This window comes from Danio rerio, chromosome 25, assembly GCF_052040795.2.
Source record: "Danio rerio strain M-AB ecotype USA chromosome 25, GRCz13ab, whole genome shotgun sequence".
Taxonomy (NCBI): domain Eukaryota; kingdom Metazoa; phylum Chordata; class Actinopteri; order Cypriniformes; family Danionidae; genus Danio; species Danio rerio.
Window position 1 is genome coordinate 37502640 of NC_141045.1, and position 23278 is coordinate 37525917.

A 23278-nucleotide genomic window follows, 5' to 3' on the forward strand; every position below is an offset into this window, starting at 1 on the left:
GTAGTGAAATCACATTTTCCCGACGGCGTTTCTTTTTCTAAATTGCTTTTGAAAACACTAGCGGTTGGGTTAAGAGAATGGAGTCGGTCGGTCAGTCAGTCGATAGCAAGCTGGCCTTATCCGCTGTAGGTTTTATAGTGCCCTCTGGTGGATTTATGCGAGAAGAGGACCCGCGAGAGAAATTTAACATCATCAAAAAGCGTATACAGCGACCTCTGGATTTTCAAAAACTGCGAGAAGACGTACACGTTTTTCGCTGTCCCAGATAGACTTGTGTACGTGTCTGCAATGAGCCTGGGTTGGTATTAAGTGTATGTGTTCTTGAAGGCTTAATACGATGTGTTTAAAAAAAAAAACATGTCTTGTTGTCGCTCTTCAGCATTTGGATCATTACCATGTCTGGCTCACACCTGCCAATGTGACATCAAATCCACGTCCTGCATTGACCTGTCCGTCACAGGAGCCGGGTCCCGCCCATCGTCCCGCATCCGAGTTCTTCTGAAAGCTCCAACGCTGGCCGAAATGGAGGAGATGAATCTATTCGAGGTGAGAGATTAAACTAAAACGCTTACATTTTAGTCATTTGGCAGACGCTTTTGTCCAAGGTAGGCATTGGAGGAGGCATTCAACTACTCAAGAGGCAATACACACAAGAAGTGCAAATTATACAAAGGGATTGTTAGTGCTCAGAGTATGAAGTGCTAGAGTATGGGAGTATGTTTTTTTTTTGAGAGGGAAGTGAAGTGTTTCTACAGGTGGTTTGTCAAGCTCACTCACCTGTGTGAAGAACACTGTCAAAACATTGACAACGAAACTGTAATCATCCCAAGCTCCATGAACAATTTTGTGCACCAAAAGAACTGTAGATTAGGATGCACGTGTACGGCCGGCCATACAATACTTGTGTGTTGCGCTGCTGACTCATTTGACGCTGAATCTGAAAGTGTACAATTCCAACTCGCGTTATGTCAATATTATTAACACGCTGCCTCAAACTTTCATCCTTCATAATTGTTTTCTTTTTCAGATTTTCACTTTTATAAAAACTATTAATGTGGACTTATTAATATGCATCAGACTTGGTGCGCAAGGTTTCTGTGTGTTAGAAATTTGTAATTTCAGTCTCTATCCGGGTCACGGCACCAATTGTCAATTTCAGAACTGAAGCCAGGAGACTCGTTATTAGCAGAGATCTTTTTTGAGAATGATTGGTTGTTCTACTGTCAAGCAGTCATCTTCAAGACGTCCACAAGAGTCTCTTAGAATCTAATCTACTTTGAGCAGTGTCTTCCCATCTATTGTACACAAATTTGACTTCTTCTAGTTGATCATTTAGTATCAGAAGTAGCTTGTATGAAAGGCAAAGGCCTCTAGATGACGCTTATTTCACCAAAATAAAATATGATCATGTCTTGATTTTGATTTAATTAGGACAGTAAGATCTGACTTTGCTTAGAGAAAGTCTTGTGACTGAACAGAAATAAAGTCCAGTATAGAATATAAAGTCCTGCTGCAGTGGAGACAGAATGAATATTGTGTCTGACTCCATCATGAGCTTGGAGGACTGCATCCATACATCTGACTCAAATCACTGATTAATAAAGTCATTTGGAATGGCAAAGAAAGCTCTTGCAGGACTCCCAGAGTTCATCAAGAGTCTTTGGATTCATCTTCAACACCTCCTTCATCTTACCCCAGACATGCTCATTACTGTTCATATCTGGTGACTGGGCTGGCCAGTCCTGGAGGACCTTGACCTTCTTTGATGTGGAGGCTGAAGTATGAGGAGCGCTGTCCTGCTGGAGAATTGTCCATCTCCTGTGGTTTGTAATGTAATGGGCAGCACAAGTGTCTTGATACCTCAGGCTGTTGATGTTGCCATCCACTCTGCAGATCTTTTGCACGCCCCCAAACTGAATAATCATCATGGTTTGGGCATGACTATTCCTTCACCAAACTTGACTGATATCTGTGAGAATATTGGGTTTATGCTGGTTCCAGTAGATCTCCTGCAGTATTTGTGATGATTGGGATGCAGATCAACAGATGATTCATCAGAAAAATCCGCCATCTGCCGCTTTTACAAATGATCAACTAGAAGTCAAGTTATTAATTGAAGAAATGCAAGTGCTGGTATTTTTTTCCGTTGCTTTCAATGGGTATCTTCTGATTTGATTTGTTGGGTCTAAACTTCCTGTCTTTTCATGGGAAATGTGTTCATGTTGTCTGTGAAGGATGAGGATTCTCCAGACGGTGTGGATATGAGGCGAGTGGAGAGCTCTCCGACACCCCTGAAGAGAGATCGCTCCTTCTCTGAGCACGACCTGGACGAGCTCCGAGGGGAAATGATGTCAGACTCTCCTCAGCACAGCGGTGTGGCAGCGCTGAGAGCAGAGAGACCACGATCACACACGTTGACCGGGGTTTATCAAGGTCAGAGGTCATGACTGTGAGACATACAATTAAAATATTAAAGAATGTTTATTTTGCTAGCGCACATTGTTAGTCTTGGAATGAACAACTAATCCATGGTTAAAAGGTTTGTTTTGGTAATCTTCAATCAAAATCTGGTATGGCAATGCTTCTCTGATGTTAGTTTGACGGATTGGGGAAAATGTTCAGCCACACCCCTTCAAACATTAATTTGTTATGAGGCGGAGCACTAAACCAAAACTCCTCCCCCTGCTCTATTCTGTTTTAATTAGAAATGCATCATCATACTCAAAAGTCTGCAGAACCTTCTGGTTCACGTGGACTTTAAAGTTTAGCTTTACAACGCCTGACTGTTTCCCTCTTCTCCACTATTTTCATTGTGTCCAGCCTCATTCCCAGGGTTCGAGCGAAGGTCTGCGTCCACATGCCGCTCTCTCAGCTCGGATGACAGAAGCAGCGATGATCCAGGAGGAGATTCAGCATCTCATGGGCTCTCCAGACACCAGTGGATGGTCAGTGGCGTTGGGGATTTGACTAGAGTTGGGTTTTCCTGATACCGATGCCAAATTGATGATTTAAAATTGGTACTAGAGTCAAAACTGTCACAGGTCGCTCACTCCACAAACGCACAGATCGCAGGAGTTATCAAAAACACGTAATTTATTTACAGTATTAACACTCTCAACAGGAACTGGAAACGTCAAAGGCTGGACAGGGAGTGTAGCAATACAATACCGGACAATGACTGAACTGAACACATGGGTATAAATACACAAGACCTAATTGAACTGTTCTGTTAATGCTCATTACTTTGTATTCAAGAGGAGTCAACAAACCCATTAAACATCTTTGAAACATTTAATTTTGAAACATTGGATTTTAAAATGGTACAAAGCTCGAAACATGTAACGAAACACCTTGGTCTTAATCATAGTATTCATAGTATTGTTCTATTGTTCATAGTATTGCTGTTACCAACATTTGGTATTAGTATTGGTATTGGAACGATACTGTGCTGTTTTTTTTTGTTATTTACCAACTGTATGCATTAACTAGTGGGCGGAGCTAAACAACCAGTGATTTACAAGTAGGCGTTGATCCTCTGTAGAGGCGGAGTTTAGCCACACTATTACATAAAGAGCACATTGAACGATCTGTAATTGTGGCAGATTGTCTTCAGTATAAACAGTTTTAAGACTAAATAGATTTGAGTACAATGAGATAAAAAAAAATTGATTTCTAAATTTATGACAACTTTATGAAATCAGCCCCTGATCCTTTCAGAAAAAAGGGTTGAATATGCTTCATGTTAAGTCATCCCAGCAGGCACAGGACGCCAGTGTCGTGTTGTTTGGAAAAGAAAATCAGGTTGAAGCCAGACCCCAACGTCAGGCCGACGTCAATGGCCAACCTAAAATCAACCAAATAGCAACGTCTAATGATGTTACAGCTTGACGTTGTATGGACGTTACCACTATGACGTCTATCAGATGTTTTTTGATTTTGGTTGGCACACCTGATAAATAGACATGAGTATTTGACGAAGTTGGTTTAAGATGTGGGCTCAACTTAAAATCAACCAAATATCAACGTCATTTGATGTCGTTATTGGACGTCAAATTAGCAATGTCCTTATGCTGGCTAGACATCAATTTCTGATCAATGATTTAAAGCTAACCTATTATTAACATCTAATGACATTATGTGCCTGCTGGGATGTGTGTGAAATAATGCTAATATCCATATCACTCTTAACAGAGTTTCTCACTCAGTGACTTCTTGTAAGCATCCTGTTGGTGTTTTTCTGTATCTTCATCACACACAGGAGGAATTCTGTCATCCGGTGGAAACTCTGGCGCTAACGGTGGATGAGGTCATCAATGTGCGCCGGATACTGGTCAAGGCTGAGATGGAGAAATACATGCAGAACAAAGAGCTTTTTAGCAATCTGAAGAAAGGCAAGGTTTGTGTGTCTCTGAGTTATATGACAGATATCAGTCCGACTGCCCAATGAAAACGTTTGCCTTTGTTTTGTTACATGGACGAATGATTCGTTGTATGGAATACACCCTGATATATCAAGCCTTTTTTTTTTTTTAATTTATTTATTTTTATTTTATTTTTTTTATATACCTGATGTCGTATTGGACTTGCAAGAATAATTTTTGTTGTTTGTTTTGTTTTTACTTAAAGGGGACCTATTATGAAAAAAACCACACTTATAAGAGGTTTAAACACAGTTGTGTGCTGAAAATGTGTGAATATAACCAGCTTATAATAGTCAAAATTAATTATTTCTATTTTATTATAATCGCACTTTAACCACAATTTAAATCAATATTGTCAATGTCCAGGATTAACATTAGTGAATTTTATAATCTTGATGGTCCAGGATCAACATTAGTGAATTTATAATCTTGATGGTCCAGGATCAACAATATAATCTTGATGGTCCAGGCTCAACAATAGTGAATTTATAATCTTGATGGTCCAGGCTCAACAATAGTGAATTTATAATCTTGATGGTCCAGGATCAACAATAGTGAATTTAAAATCTTGATGGTTCAGGATCAACATTAGTGAATTTATAATCTTGATGGTCCAGGATCAACAATAGTGAATTTAAAATCTTGATGGTCCAGGATCAACAATATAGTCTTGATGTTCCAGGATCAACATTAGTGAATTTATAATCTTGATGGTCCAGGATCAACAATATAATCTTGATGGTCCAGGATCAACATTAGTCAACTTATAATCTTGATGGACCAGGATCAACAATAGTGAATTTATAATCTTGATGGTCCAGGATCAACAATATAATCTTGATGGTCCAGGATCAACATTAGTGAATTTATAATCTTGATGGTCCAGGATCAACAATATAATCTTGATGGTCCAGGATCAACATTAGTGAATTTATAATCTTGATGGTCTAGGATCAACAATGTAATCTTGATGGACCAGGATCAACAATAGTGAATTTATAATCTTGATGGTCCAGGATCAACAATGTAATCTTGATGGTCCAGGATCAACAATAGTGAATTTAAAATCTTGATGGTCCAGGATCAACAATAGTGAATTTAAAATCTGGATGGTCCAGGATCAACAATATAATCTTGATTGTCCAGGATCAACAATAGTGAATTTACAATCTTGATGGTCCAGGATCAACAATAGTGAATTTACAATCTTGATGGTCCAGGATCAACAATGTAATCTTGATGGTTCAGGATCAACATTAGTGAATTTATAATCTTGATGGTCCAGGATCAACATTAGTCAATTTATAATCTTGATGGACCAGGATCAACAATAGTGAATTTACAATCTTGATGGTCCAGGATCAACAATAGTGAATTTGAAATCTTGATGGTCAAGGATCAACATTAGTCAATTTATAATCTTGATGGTCCAGGATCAACAATATAATCTTGATGGTCCAGGATCAACATTAGTCAATTTATAATCTTGATGGACCAGGATCAACAATAGTGAATTTACAATCTTGATGGTTCAGGATCAACATTAGTGAATTTATAATCTTGATGGACCAGGATCAACAATAGTGAATTTATAATATTGGTGGTCCAGGATCAACAATAGTGAATTTGAAATCTTGATGGTCAAGGATCAACATTAGTCAATTTATAATCTTGATGGTCCAGGATCAACAATATAATCTTGATGGTCCAGGATCAACAATAGTGAATTTATAATCTTGATGGTCCAGGATCAACAATAGTGAATTTATAGTCTTGATGGTCCAGGATCAACAATAGTGAATTTATAATCTTGATGGTCCAGGATCAACAATATATTCTTGATGGTCCAGGATCAACAATAGTGAATTTATAATCTTGATGGTCCAGGATCAACAATATAATCTTGATGGTCCAGGATCAACATTAGTTAATTTATAATCTTGATGGTCCAGGATCAACAATAGTGAATTTATAATCTTGATGGTCCAGGATCAACATTAGTCAACTTATAATCTTGATGGTCCAGGATCAACAATAGTGAATTTAAAATCTTGATGGACCAGGATCAACAATAGTGAATTTATAATCTTGATGGTCCAGGATCAACAATAGTGAATTTATAATCTTGATGGTCCAGGATCAACATTAGTCAACTTATAATCTTGATGGACCAGGATCAACAATAGTGAATTTACAATCTTGATGGTCCAGGATCAACATTAGTCAACTTATAATCTTGATGGACCAGGATCAACAATAGTGAATTTAAAATCTTGATGGTCCAGGATCAACAATATAGTCTTGATGGTCCAGGATCAACATTAGTGAATTTATAATCTTGATGGTCCAGGATCAACAATATAATCTTGATGGTCCAGGATCAACATTAGTGAATTTATAATCTTGATGGTCTAGGATCAACAATGTAATCTTGATGGACCAGGATCAACAATAGTGAATTTAAAATCTTGATGGTCAAGGATCAACAATAGTGAATTTATAATCTTGATGGTCCAGGATCAACAATGTAATCTTGATGGTCCAGGATCAACAATAGTGAATTTAAAATCTTGATGGTCAAGGATCAACAATAGTGAATTTAAAATCTTGATGGTCCAGGATCAACAATATAGTCTTGATGGTCCAGGATCAACATTAGTGAATTTATAATCTTGATGGTCCAGGATCAACATTAGTCAATTTATAATCTTGATGGACCAGGATCAACAATAGTGAATTTATAATCTTGATGGTCCAGGATCAACAATGTAATCTTGATGGTCCAGGATCAACAATAGTGAATTTAAAATCTTGATGGTCAAGGATCAACATTAGTCAATTTATAATCTTGATGGTCCAGGATCAACAATAGTGAATTTAAAATCTTGATGGTCCAGGATCAACAATAGTGAATTTAAAATTTTGATGGTCCAGGATCAACAATAGTGAATTTACAATCTTGATGGTCCAGGATCAACAATAGTGAATTTACAATCTTGATGGTCCAGGATCAACAATAGTGAATTTACAATCTTGATGGTCCAGGATCAACAATAGTGAATTTACAATCTTGATGGTTCAGGATCAACATTAGTGAATTTATAATCTTGATGGTCCAGGATCAACATTAGTCAATTTATAATCTTGATGGACCAGGATCAACAATAGTGAATTTATAATCTTGATGGTCCAGGATCAACAATGTAATCTTGATGGACCAGGATCAACAATAGTGAATTTATAATCTTGATGGTCCAGGATCAACAATAGTGAATTTGAAATCTTGATGGTCAAGGATCAACATTAGTCAATTTATAATCTTGATGGTCCAGGATCAACAATATAATCTTGATGGTCCAGGATCAACATTAGTGAATTTTATAATCTTGATGGTCCAGGATCAACAATATAATCTTGATGGTCCAGGATCAACAATAGTGAATTTATAATCTTGTTTGTCCAGGATCAACAATATAATCTTGATGGTCCAGGATCAACATTAGTCAATTTATAATCTTGATGGTCCAGGATCAACAATAGTGAATTTATAATCTTGATGGTCCAGGATCAACAATATAATCTTGATGGTCCAGGATCAACATTAGTGAATTTTATAATCTTGATGGTCCAGGATCAACAATATAATCTTGATGGTCCAGGATCAACATTAGTGAATTTTATAATCTTGATGGTCCAGGATCAACAATATAATCTTGATGGTCCAGGATCAACAATAGTGAATTTAAAATCTTGATGGTCAAGGATCAACATTAGTCAATTTATAATCTTGATGGTCCAGGATCAACAATAGTGAATTTAAAATCTTGATGGTCCAGGATCAACAATGTAATCTTGATTGTCCAGGATCAACAATAGTGAATTTACAATCTTGATGGTCCAGGATCAACAATAGTGAATTTACAATCTTGATGGTCCAGGATCAACAATAGTGAATTTACAATCTTGATGGTCCAGGATCAACAATAGTGAATTTACAATCTTGATGGTTCAGGATCAACATTAGTGAATTTATAATCTTGATGGTCCAGGATCAACATTAGTCAATTTATAATCTTGATGGACCAGGATCAACAATAGTGAATTTATAATCTTGATGGTCCAGGATCAACAATGTAATCTTGATGGTCCAGGATCAACAATAGTGAATTTATAATCTTGATGGTCCAGGATCAACAATGTAATCTTGATGGACCAGGATCAACAATAGTGAATTTATAATCTTGATGGTCCAGGATCAACAATAGTGAATTTGAAATCTTGATGGTCAAGGATCAACATTAGTCAATTTATAATCTTGATGGTCCAGGATCAACAATATAATCTTGATGGTCCAGGATCAACATTAGTGAATTTTATAATCTTGATGGTCCAGGATCAACAATATAATCTTGATGGTCCAGGATCAACAATAGTGAATTTATAATCTTGTTTGTCCAGGATCAACAATATAATCTTGATGGTCCAGGATCAACATTAGTCAATTTATAATCTTGATGGTCCAGGATCAACAATAGTGAATTTATAATCTTGATGGTCCAGGATCAACAATATAATCTTGATGGTCCAGGATCAACATTAGTGAATTTTATAATCTTGATGGTCCAGGATCAACAATATAATCTTGATGGTCCAGGATCAACAATAGTGAATTTATAATCTTGATGGTCCAGGATCAACAATATAATCTTGATGGTACAGGATCAACATTAGTCAATTTATAATCTTGATGGTCCAGGATCAACAATAGTCAATTTATAATCTTGATGGTCCAGGATCAACAATAGTCAATTTATAATCTTGATGGTCTAGGATCAACAATGTAATCTTGATGGACCAGGATCAACAATAGTGAATTTATAATCTTGATGGACCAGGATCAACAATAGTGAATTTATAATCTTGATGGTCCAGGATCAACAATAGTCAATTTATAATCTTGATGGTCCAGGATCAACAATAGTCAATTTATAATCTTGATGGTCCAGGATCAACAATGTAATCTTGATGGTCCAGGATCAACAATGTAATCTTGATGGTCCAGGATCAACAATAGTGAATTTAAAATCTTGATGGTTCAGGATTAACAATAGTGAATTTATCATCTTGATGGTCCAGGATCAACAATGTAATCTTGATGGACCAGGATCAACAGTAGTGAATTTATAATCTTGATGGTCCAGGATCAACAATAGTGAATTTATAATCTTGATGGACCAGGATCAACAATAGTGAATTTATAATCTTGATGGTCCAGGATCAACAATATAGTCTTGATGGTCCAGGATCAACATTAGTGAATTTAAAATCTTGATGGTCCAGGATCAACAATGTAATCTTGATGGTCCAGGATCAACCATAGTGAATTTAAAATCTTGATGGTCCAGGATCAACAATATAATCTTGATGGTCCAGGATCAACATTAGTGAATTTATAATCTTGATGGTCCAGGATCAACATTAGTGAATTTATAATCTTGATGGTCCAGGATCAACAATGTAATCTTGATGGTCCAGGATCAACCATAGTGAATTTAAAATCTTGATGGTCCAGGATCAACAATATAATCTTGATGGTCCAGGATCAACATTAGTGAATTTATAATCTTAATGGTCCAGGATCAACATTAGTCAATTTATAATCTTGATGGACCAGGATCAACAATAGTGAATTTATAATCTTGATGGTCCAGGATCAACAATGTAATCTTGATGGTCCAGGATCAACCATAGTGAATTTATAATCTTGATGGTCCAGGATCAACAATATAATCTTGATGGTCCAGGATCAACAATGTAATCTTGATGGTCCAGGATCAACAATAGTGAATTTAAAATTTTGATGGACCAGGATCAACAATAGTGAATTTATAATCTTGATGGTCCAGGATCAACCATAGTGAATTTATAATCTTGATGGTCCAGGATCAACAATGTAATCTTGATGGTCCAGGATCAACAATAGTGAATTTAAAATTTTGATGGACCAGGATCAACAATAGTGAATTTATAATCTTGATGGTCCAGGATCAACAATAGTGAATTTATAATCTTGATGGTCCAGGATCAACAATAGTGAATTTAAAATCTTGATGGTCCAGGATCAACAATATAATCTTGATGGTCCAGGATCAACAATAGTGAATTTAAAATCTTGATGGTCCAGGATCAACAATGTAATCTTGATGGTCCAGGATCAACAACAGTGAATTTATAATCTTGATGGTCCAGGATCAACAATAGTGAATTTAAAATCTTGATGGTCCAGGATCAACAACAGTGAATTTATAATCTTGATGGTCCAGGATCAACAATAGTGAATTTAAAATCTTGATGGTCCAGGATCAACAATGCAATCTTGATGGTCCAGGATCAACAATAGTGAATTTGAAATCTTGATGGTCCAGGATCAACAATAGTCAATTTATAATCTTGATGGTCCAGGATCAACAATAGTGAATTTAAAATCTTGATGGTCCAGGATCAACAATAGTGAATTTAAAATTTTGATGGTCCAGGATCAACAATAGTGAATTTAAAATCTGGATGGTCCAGGATCAACAATATAATCTTGATTGTCCAGGATCAACAATAGTGAATTTACAATCTTGATGGTCCAGGATCAACAATAGTGAATTTACAATCTTGATGGTCCAGGATCAACAATAGTGAATTTGAAATCTTGATGGTCAAGGATCAACATTAGTCAATTTATAATCTTGATGGACCAGGATCAACAATAGTGAATTTATAATCTTGATGGTCCAGGATCAACAATAGTGAATTTGAAATCTTGATGGTCAAGGATCAACATTAGTCAATTTATAATCTTGATGGTCCAGGATCAACAATATAATCTTGATGGTCCAGGATCAACATTAGTGAATTTTATAATCTTGATGGTCCAGGATCAACAATATAATCTTGATGGTCCAGGATCAACAATAGTGAATTTATAATCTTGATTGTCCAGGATCAACAATATAATCTTGATGGTCCAGGATCAACATTAGTCAATTTATAATCTTGATGGTCCAGGATCAACAATATAATCTTGATGGTCCAGGATCAACAATAGTGAATTTTATAATCTTGATGGTCCAGGATCAACAATATAATCTTGATGGTCCAGGATCAACAATAGTGAATTTATAATCTTGATGGTCCAGGATCAACAATATAATCTTGATGGTCCAGGATCAACATTAGTCAATTTATAATCTTGATGGTCCAGGATCAACAATAGTGAATTTATAATCTTGATGGTCCAGGATCAACAATAGTGAATTTATAATCTTGATGGTCTAGGATCAACAATGTAATCTTGATGGACCAGGATCAACAATAGTGAATTTATAATCTTGATGGTCCAGGATCAACAATGTAATCTTGATGGTCCAGGATCAACAATGTAATCTTGATGGTCCAGGATCAACAATAGTGAATTTAAAATCTTGATGGTTCAGGATTAACAATAGTGAATTTATCATCTTGATGGTCCAGGATCAACAATGTAATCTTGATGGACCAGGATCAACAGTAGTGAATTTATAATCTTGATGGTCCAGGATCAACAATAGTGAATTTAAAATCTTGATGGTCCAGGGTCAACAATAGTGAATTTTAAAATCTTGATGGTCCAGGATCAACAATGTAGTCTTGATGGTCCAGGATCAACAATGTAATCTTGATGGTCCAGGATCAACAATGTAATCTTGATGGTCCAGGATCAACAATATAATCTTGATGGTCCAGGATCAACAATAGTGAATTTAAAATCTTGATGGTCCAGGATCAACAATGTAATCTTGATGGTCCAGGATCAACATTAGTCAATTTATAATCTTGATGGTCCAGGATCAACAATATAATCTTGATGGTCCAGGATCAACAATAGTGAATTTAAAATCTTGATGGTCCAGGATCAACAATGTAATCTTGATGGTCCAGGATCAACATTAGTCAATTTATAATCTTGATGGTCCAGGATCAACATTAGTCAATTTATAATCTTGATGGACCAGGATCAACAATAGTGAATTTATAATCTTGATGGTCCAGGATCAACAATAGTGAATTTAAAATCTTGATGGTCCAGGATCAACAATATAATCTTGATGGTCCAGGATCAACAATAGTGAATTTAAAATCTTGATGGTCCAGGATCAACAATGTAATCTTGATGGTCCAGGATCAACAACAGTGAATTTATAATCTTGATGGTCCAGGATCAACAATAGTGAATTTAAAATCTTGATGGTCCAGGATCAACAATATAATCTTAATGGTCCAGGATCAACAATAGTGAATTTAAAATCTTGATGGTCCAGGATCAACAATATAATCTTAATGGTCCAGGATCAACAATAGTGAATTTAAAATCTTGATGGTCCAGGATCAACAATAGTGAGTTTAAAATCTTGATGGTCCAGGATTAACAATAGTGAATTTATAATCTTGATGGTCCAGGATCAACAATAGTGAATTTAAAATCTTGATGGTTCAGGATCAACATTAGTCAATTTATAATCTTGATGGACCAGGATCAACAATAGTGAATTTATAATCTTGATGGTCCAGGATCAACAATGTAATCTTGATGGTCCAGGATCAACAATAGTGAATTTATAATCTTGATGGTCCAGGATCAACATTAGTCAATTTATAATCTTGATGGACCAGGATCAACAATAGTGAATTTATAATCTTGATGGTTCAGGATCAACATAAGTCAACTTATAATCTTGATGGTCCAGGATCAACAATATAATCTTGATGGTCCAGGATCAACAATAGTGAATTTATAATCTTGATGGTCCAGGATCAACAATATAATCTTGATGGTCCAGGATCAACAATAGTGAATTTATAATCTTGATGGTCCAGGATCAACAATATAATCTTGATGGTCCAGGATCAACAATAGTGAATTTATAATCTTGATGGTCCAGGATCAACAATAGTGAATTTAAAATCTTGATGGTCCAGGATCAACAATGTAATCTTGATGGTCCAGGATCAACAACAGTGAATTTATAATCTTGATGGTCCAGGATCAACAATAGTGAATTTAAAATCTTGATGGTCCAGGATCAACAACAGTGAATTTATAATCTTGATGGTCCAGGATCAACAATAGTGAATTTAAAATCTTGATGGTCCAGGATCAACAATGCAATCTTGATGGTCCAGGATCAACAATAGTGAATTTGAAATCTTGATGGTCCAGGATCAACAATAGTCAATTTATAATCTTGATGGTCCAGGCTCAACAATAGTGAATTTATAATCTTGATGGTCCATGATCAACAATGTAATCTTGATGGTCCAGGATCAACAATGTAGTCTTGATGGTCCAGGATCAACAATGTAATCTTGATGGTCCAGGATCAACAATGTAATCTTGATGATCCAGGATCAACAATGTAATCTTGATGGTCCAGGATCAACAATGTAATCTTGATGGTCCAGGATCAACATTAGTCAATTTATAATCTTGATGGTCCAGGATCAACAATATAATCTTGATGGTCCAGGATCAATAATAGTGAATTTACAATCTTGATGGTCCAGGATCAACAATAGTGAATTTACTATCTTGATGGTCCAGGATCAACAATAGTGAATTTAAAATCTTGATGGTCCAGGATCAACAATGTAATCTTGATGGTCCAGGATCAACAATAGTGATTTTATAATCTTGATGGTCCAGGATCAACAATGTAGTCTTGATGGTCCAGGATCAACAATGTAATCTTGATGGTCCAGGATCAACAATGTAATCTTGATGGTCCAGGATCAACAATATAATCTTGATGGTCCAGGATCAACAATAGTGAATTTAAAATCTTGATGGTCCAGGATCAACAATGTAATCTTGATGGTCCAGGATCAACATTAGTCAATTTATAATCTTGATGGTCCAGGATCAACAATATAATCTTGATGGTCCAGGATTAACATTAGTCAATTTATAATCTTGATGGTCCAGGATCAACATTAGTCAATTTATAATCTTGATGGACCAGGATCAACAATAGTGAATTTATAATCTTGATGGTCCAGGATCAACAATGTAATCTTGATGGACCAGGATCAACAATAGTGAATTTAAAATCTTGATGGTCCAGGATCAACAATATAATCTTAATGGTCCAGGATCAACAATAGTGAATTTAAAATCTTGATGGTCCAGGATCAACAATAGTGAGTTTAAAATCTTGATGGTCCAGGATTAACAATAGTGAATTTATAATCTTGATGGTCCAGGATCAACAATAGTGAATTTAAAATCTTGATGGTTCAGGATCAACATTAGTCAATTTATAATCTTGATGGACCAGGATCAACAATAGTGAATTTATAATCTTGATGGTCCAGGATCAACAATGTAATCTTGATGGTCCAGGATCAACAATAGTGAATTTATAATCTTGATGGTCCAGGATCAACATTAGTCAATTTTATAATCTTGATGGACCAGGATCAACAATAGTGAATTTATAATCTTGATGGTTCAGGATCAACATAAGTCAACTTATAATCTTGATGGTCCAGGATCAACAATATAATCTTGATGGTCCAGGATCAACAATAGTGAATTTATAATCTTGATGGTCCAGGATCAACAATATAATCTTGATGGTCCAGGATCAACAATAGTGAATTTATAATCTTGATGGTCCAGGATCAACAATAGTGAATTTAAAATCTTGATGGTCCAGGATCAACAATATAATCTTGATGGTCCAGGATCAACAATAGTGAATTTATAATCTTGATGGTCCAGGATCAACAATAGTGAATTTATAATCTTGATGGACCAGGATCAACAATAGTGAATTTATAATCTTGATGGTTCAGGATCAACATTAGTCAACTTATAATCTTGATGGTCCAGGATCAACAATAGTGAATTTATAATCTTGATGGTCCAGGATCAACAATAGTGAATTTATAATCTTGATGGTCCAGGATCAACAATAGTGAATTTAAAATCTTGATGGTCCAGGATCAACAATACTGAATTTAAAATCTTGATGGTCCAGGATCAACAATGTAATCTTGATGGTCCAGGATCAACAATAGTGAATTTAAAATCTTGATGGTCCAGGATCAACAATGTAATCTTGATGGTCCAGGATCAACAATGTAATCTTGATGATCCAGGATCAACAATGTAATCTTGATGGTCCAGGATCAACAATGTAATCTTGATGGTCCAGGATCAACATTAGTCAATTTATAGTCTTGATGGTCCAGGATCAACAATATAATCTTGATGGTCCAGGATCAATAATAGTGAATTTACAATCTTGATGGTCCAGGATCAACAATAGTGAATTTACTATCTTGATGGTCCAGGATCAACAATAGTGAATTTAAAATCTTGATGGTCCAGGATCAACAATGTAATCTTGATGGTCCAGGATCAACAATAGTGATTTTATAATCTTGATGGTCCAGGATCAACAATAGTGAATTTAAAATCTTGATGGTCCAGGGTCAACAATAGTGAATTTTAAAATCTTGATGGTCCAGGATCAACAATGTAGTCTTGATGGTCCAGGATCAACAATGTAATCTTGATGGTCCAGGATCAACAATGTAATCTTGATGGTCCAGGATCAACAATAGTGAATTTAAAATCTTGATGGTCCAGGATCAACAATGTAATCTTGATGGTCCAGGATCAACATTAGTCAATTTATAATCTTGATGGACCAGGATCAACAATATAATCTTGATGGTCCAGGATCAACAATAGTGAATTTAAAATCTTGATGGTCCAGGATCAACAATGTAATCTTGATGGTCCAGGATCAACAACAGTGAATTTATAATCTTGATGGTCCAGGATCAACAATAGTGAATTTAAAATCTTGATGGTCCAGGATCAACAACAGTGAATTTATAATCTTGATGGTCCAGGATCAACAATAGTGAATTTAAAATCTTGATGGTCCAGGATCAACAATGCAATCTTGATGGTCCAGGATCAACAATAGTGAATTTGAAATCTTGATGGTCCAGGATCAACAATAGTCAATTTATAATCTTGATGGTCCAGGATCAACAATAGTGAATTTAAAATCTTGATGGTCCAGGATCAACAATAGTGAATTTAAAATTTTGATGGTCCAGGATCAACAATAGTGAATTTAAAATCTGGATGGTCCAGGATCAACAATATAATCTTGATTGTCCAGGATCAACAATAGTGAATTTACAATCTTGATGGTCCAGGATCAACAATAGTGAATTTACAATCTTGATGGTCCAGGATCAACAATGTAATCTTGATGGTTCAGGATCAACATTAGTGAATTTATAATCTTGATGGTCCAGGATCAACATTAGTCAATTTATAATCTTGATGGACCAGGATCAACAATAGTGAATTTATAATCTTGATGGTCCAGGATCAACAATAGTGAATTTGAAATCTTGATGGTCAAGGATCAACATTAGTCAATTTATAATCTTGATGGTCCAGGATCAACAATATAATCTTGATGGTCCAGGATCAACATTAGTGAATTTTATAATCTTGATGGTCCAGGATCAACAATATAATCTTGATGGTCCAGGATCAACAATAGTGAATTTATAATCTTGATTGTCCAGGATCAACAATATAATCTTGATGGTCCAGGATCAACATTAGTCAATTTATAATCTTGATGGTCCAGGATCAACAATATAATCTTGATGGTCCAGGATCAACAATAGTGAATTTTATAATCTTGATGGTCCAGGATCAACAATATAATCTTGATGGTCCAGGATCAACAATAGTGAATTTATAATCTTGATGGTCCAGGATCAACAATATAATCTTGATGGTCCAGGATCAACATTAGTCAATTTATAATCTTGATGGTCCAGGATCAACAATAGTGAATTTATAATCTTGATGGTCCAAGATCAACAATAGTGAATTTATAATCTTGATGGTCCAGGATCAACAATATAATCTTGATGGTCCAGGATCAACATTAGTCAATTTATAATCTTGATGGTCCAGGATCAACAATATAATCTTGATGGTCCAGGATCAACAATAGTGAATTTATAATCTTGATGGTCCAGGATCAACAATATAATCTTGATGGTCCAGGATCAACAATAGTGAATTTATAATCTTGATGGTCCAGGATCAACAATATAATCTTGATGGTCCAGGATCAACATTAGTCAATTTATAATCTTGATGGTCCAGGATCAACAATAGTGAATTTATAATCTTGATGGTCCAAGATCAACAATAGTGAATTTATAATCTTGATGGTCCAGGATCAACAATATAATCTTGATGGTCCAGGATCAACATTAGTCAATTTATAATCTTGATGGTCCAGGATCAACAATATAATCTTGATGGTCCAGGATCAACAATAGTGAATTTATAATCTTGATGGTCCAGGATCAACAATATAATCTTGATGGTACAGGATCAACATTAGTCAATTTATAATCTTGATGGTCCAGGATCAACAATAGTCAATTTATAATCTTGATGGTCCAGGATCAACAATAGTCAATTTATAATCTTGATGGTCTAGGATCAACAATGTAATCTTGATGGACCAGGATCAACAATAGTGAATTTATAATCTTGATGGACCAGGATCAACAATAGTGAATTTATAATCTTGATGGTCCAGGATCAACAATAGTCAATTTATAATCTTGATGGTCCAGGATCAACAATAGTCAATTTATAATCTTGATGGTCTAGGATCAACAATGTAATCTTGATGGACCAGGATCAACAATAGTGAATTTATAATCTTGATGGTCCAGGATCAACAATGTAATCTTGATGGTCCAGGATCAACAATGTAATCTTGATGGTCCAGGATCAACAATAGTGAATTTAAAATCTTGATGGTTCAGGATTAACAATGTAATCTTGATGGTCCAGGATCAACAATAGTGAATTTATAATCTTGATGGACCAGGATCAACAATAGTGAATTTATAATCTTGATGGTCTAGGATCAACAATGTAATCTTGATGGACCAGGATCAACAATAGTGAATTTATAATCTTGATGGACCAGGATCAACAATAGTGAATTTATAATCTTGACGGTCCAGGATCAACAATAGTCAATTTATAATCTTGATGGTCCAGGATCAACAATAGTCAATTTATAATCTTGATGGTCTAGGATCAACAATGTAATCTTGATGGACCAGGATCAACAATAGTGAATTTATAATCTTGATGGTCCAGGATCAACAATGTAATCTTGATGGTCCAGGATCAACAATGTAATCTTGATGGTCCAGGATCAACAATAGTGAATTTATCATCTTGATGGTCCAGGATCAACAATGTAATCTTGATGGACCAGGATCAACAGTAGTGAATTTATAATCTTGATGGTCCAGGATCAACAATAGTGAATTTATAATCTTGATGGTCCAGGATCAACATTAGTCAACTTATAATCTTGATGGACCAGGATCAACAATAGTGAATTTATAATCTTGATGGTCCAGGATCAACAATAGTGAATTTAAAATCTTGATGGTCCAGGATCAACAATATAATCTTGATGGTCCAGGATCAACAATAGTGAATTTATAATCTTGATGGTCCAGGATCAACAATGTAATCTTGATGGTCCAGGATCAACCATAGTGAATTTAAAATCTTGATGGTCCAGGATCAACAATATAATCTTGATGGTCCAGGATCAACAATGTAATCTTGATGGTCCAGGATCAACAATAGTGAATTTAAAATTTTGATGGACCAGGATCAACAATAGTGAATTTATAATCTTGATGGTCCAGGATCAACAATAGTGAATTTATAATCTTGATGGTCCAGGATCAACAATAGTGAATTTAAAATCTTGATGGACCAGGATCAACAATAGTGAATTTATAATCTTGATGGTCCAGGATCAACAATATAATCTTGACGGTCCAATTTATAATCTTGATGGACCAGGATCAACAATAGTGAATTTATAATCTTGATGGTCCAGGATCAACATTAGTCAACTTATAATCTTGATGGTCCAGGAACAACAATGTAATCTTGATGGTCCAGGATCAACAATAGTGAATTTAAAATCTTGATGGTCCAGGATCAACAATAGTGAATTTATAATCTTGATGGTCCAGGATCAACAATAGTGAATTTAAAATCTTGATGGTCCAGGATCAACAATATAATCTTGATGGTCCAGGATCAACAATAGTGAATTTATAATCTTGATGGTCCAGGATCAACAATATAATCTTGATGGTCCAGGATCAACAATAGTGAATTTATAATCTTGATGGACCAGGATCAACAATAGTGAATTTATAATCTTGATGGTCCAGGATCAACATTAGTCAATTTATAATCTTGATGGACCAGGATCAACAATAGTGAATTTATAATCTTGATGGTTCAGGATCAACATTAGTCAACTTATAATCTTGATGGTCCAGGAACAACAATGTAATCTTGATGGTCCAGGATCAACAATAGTGAATTTAAAATCTTGATGGTTCAGGATCAACATTAGTCAACTTATAATCTTGATGGTCCAGGATCAACAATAGTGATATTATAATGTTGATGGTCCAGGATCAAAAATATAATCTTGATGGTCCAGGATCAACAATATAATCTTAATGGTCCAGGATCAACAATATAATCTTAATGGTCCAGGATCAACAATATAATCTTAATGGTCCAGGATCAACAATAGTGAATTTAAAATCTTGATGGTACAGGATCAACAATAGTGAATTTAAAATCTTGATGGTCCAGGATTAACAATATAATCTTGATGGTCCAGGATCAACAGTAGTGAATTTATAATCTTGATGGTCCAGGATCAACAATAGTGAATTTAAAATCTTGATGGTTCAGGATCAACAATAGTGTATTTAAAATCTTGATGGTTCAGGATCAACAATATAATCTTGATGGTCCAGGATCAACAATACTGAATTTAAAATCTTGATGGTCCAGGATCAACAATGTAATCTTGATGGTCCAGGATCAACAATAGTGAATTTAAAATCTTGATGGTCCAGGATCAACAATATAATCTTAATGGTCCAGGATCAACAATAGTGAATTTAAAATCTTGATGGTCCAGGATCAACAATATAATCTTGATGGTCCAGGATCAACATTAGTCAATTTATAATCTTGATGGTCCACGATCAACAATGTAATCTTGATGGACCAGGATCAACAATAGTGAATTTATAATCTTGATGGTCCAGGATCAACAATAGTGAATTTATAATCTTGATGGTCCAGAATCAACAATATAATCTTAATGGTCCAGGATCAACAATATAATCTTAATGGTCCAGGATCAACAATATAATCTTAATGGTCCAGGATCAACAATAGTGAATTTAAAATCTTGATGGTACAGGATCAACAATAGTGAATTTAAAATCTTGATGGTCCAGGATTAACAATAGTGAATTTATAATCTTGATGGTCCAGGATTAACAATAGTGAATTTATAATCTTGATGGTCCAGGATCAACAATATAATCTTAATGGTCCAGGATCAACAATAGTGAATTTATAATATTGATGGTCCAGGATCAACAATATAATCTTAATGGTCCAGGATCAACAATATAATCTTAATGGTCCAGGATCAACAATATAATCTTAATGGTCCAGGATCAACAATAGTGAATTTAAAATCTTGATGGTCCAGGATCAACAATATAATCTTGATGGTCCAGGATTAACATTAGTCAATTTATAATCTTGATGGTCCAGGATCAACATTAGTCAATTTATAATCTTGATGGTCCAGGATAAACAATAGTGAATTTAAAATCTTGATGGTCCAGGATCAACAATGTAATCTTGATGGTCAAGGATCAACAATAGTGAATTTATAATCTTGATGGTCCAGGATCAACAATAGTGAATTTAAAATCTTGATGGTCCAGGATCAACAATATAATCTTGATGGTCCAGGATCAACAATAGTGAATTTATAATCTTGATGGTCCAGGATCAACATTAGTCAATTTATAATCTTGATGGACCAGGATCAACAATAGTGAATTTATAATCTTGATGGTTCAGGATCAACATTAGTCAACTTATAATCTTGATGGTCCAGGAACAACAATGTAATCTTGATGGTCCAGGATCAACAATAGTGAATTTAAAATCTTGATGGTTCAGGATCAACATTAGTCAACTTATAATCTTGATGGTCCAGGATCAACAATAGTGATATTATAATGTTGATGGTCCAGGATCAAAAATATAATCTTGATGGTCCAGGATCAACAATATAATCTTGATGGTCCAGGATCAACAATATAATCTTGATGGTCCAGGATCAACAATAGTGAATTTATAATCTTGATGGTCCAGGATCAACAATAGTGAATTTAAAATCTTGATGGTTCAGGATCAACAATATAATCTTGATGGTCCAGGATCAACAATACTGAATTTAAAATCTTGATGGTCCAGGATCAACAATGTAATCTTGATGGTCCAGGATCAACAATAGTGAATTTAAAATCTTGATGGTCCAGGATCAACAATGTAATCTTGATGGTCCAGGATCAACAATATAATCTTAATGGTCCAGGATCAACAATATAATCTTAATGGTCCAGGATCAACAATATAATCTTAATGGTCCAGGATCAACAATAGTGAATTTAAAATCTTAATGGTCCAGGATCAACAATATAATCTTGATGGTCCAGGATCAACATTAGTCAATTTATAATCTTGATGGTCCACGATCAACAATGTAATCTTGATGGACCAGGATCAACAATAGTGAATTTATAATCTTGATGGTCCAGGATCAACAATAGTGAATTTAAAATCTTGATGGTCCAGGATCAACAATGTAATCTTGATGGTCAAGGATCAACAATATAATCTTGATGGTCCAGGATCAACAATAGTGAATTTATAATATTGATGGTCCAGGATCAACAATATAATCTTAATGGTCCAGGATCAACAATATAATCTTAATGGTCCAGGATCAACAATATAATCTTAATGGTCCAGGATCAACAATAGTGAATTTAACATCTTGATGGTACAGGATCAACAATAGTGAATTTATAATCTTGATGGTCCAGGATTAACAATAGTGAATTTATAATCTTGATGGTCCAGGATCAACAATAGTGAATTTAAAATCTTGATGGTCCAGGATCAACAATATAATCTTAATGGTCCAGGATCAACAATATAATCTTAATGGTCCAGGATCAACAATAGTGAATTTAACATCTTGATGGTACAGGATCAACAATAGTGAATTTATAATCTTGATGGTCCAGGATTAACAATAGTGAATTTATAATCTTGATGGTCCAGGATCAACAATAGTGAATTTAAAATCTTGATGGTCCAGGATCAACAATATAATCTTAATGGTCCAGGATCAACAATAGTGAATTTAAAATCTTGATGGTCCAGGATCAACAATGTAATCTTGATGGTCCAGGATCAACAATAGTGAATTTATAATATTGATGGTCCAGGATCAACAATATAATCTTAATGGTCCAGGATCAACAATAGTGAATTTAAAATCTTGATGGTCCAGGATCAACAATATAATCTTGATGGTCCAGGATTAACATTAGTCAATTTATAATCTTGATGGTCCAGGATCAACAATAGTGAATTTATAATCTTGATGGTCCAGGATCAACAATATAATCTTAATGGTCCAGGATCAACAATATAATCTTAATGGTCCAGGATCAACAATAGTGAATTTAAAATCTTGATGGTACAGGATCAACAATAGTGAATTTAAAATCTTGATGGTCCAGGATTAACAATAGTGAATTTA

At 35.0% G+C, this 23278-nt stretch overlaps 1 protein-coding gene across 2 annotated transcripts in view; it reads left to right on the forward strand.

Annotated features, from left to right (window-relative positions):
* Positions 1 to 23278, forward strand: part of spire2 (spire-type actin nucleation factor 2) — a 63532-nt gene that overhangs the window by 15103 nt on the left and 25151 nt on the right. For both annotated transcript variants that reach the window (XM_087310707.1, NM_001007342.2), the window contains exons 9-12: positions 380 to 546; positions 2235 to 2433; positions 2821 to 2945; positions 4259 to 4396. In XM_087310707.1, the coding sequence (XP_087166833.1) occupies positions 380 to 546; positions 2235 to 2433; positions 2821 to 2945; positions 4259 to 4396 (629 nt within the window). The remainder of the gene's footprint in view (positions 1 to 379; positions 547 to 2234; positions 2434 to 2820; positions 2946 to 4258; positions 4397 to 23278) is intronic.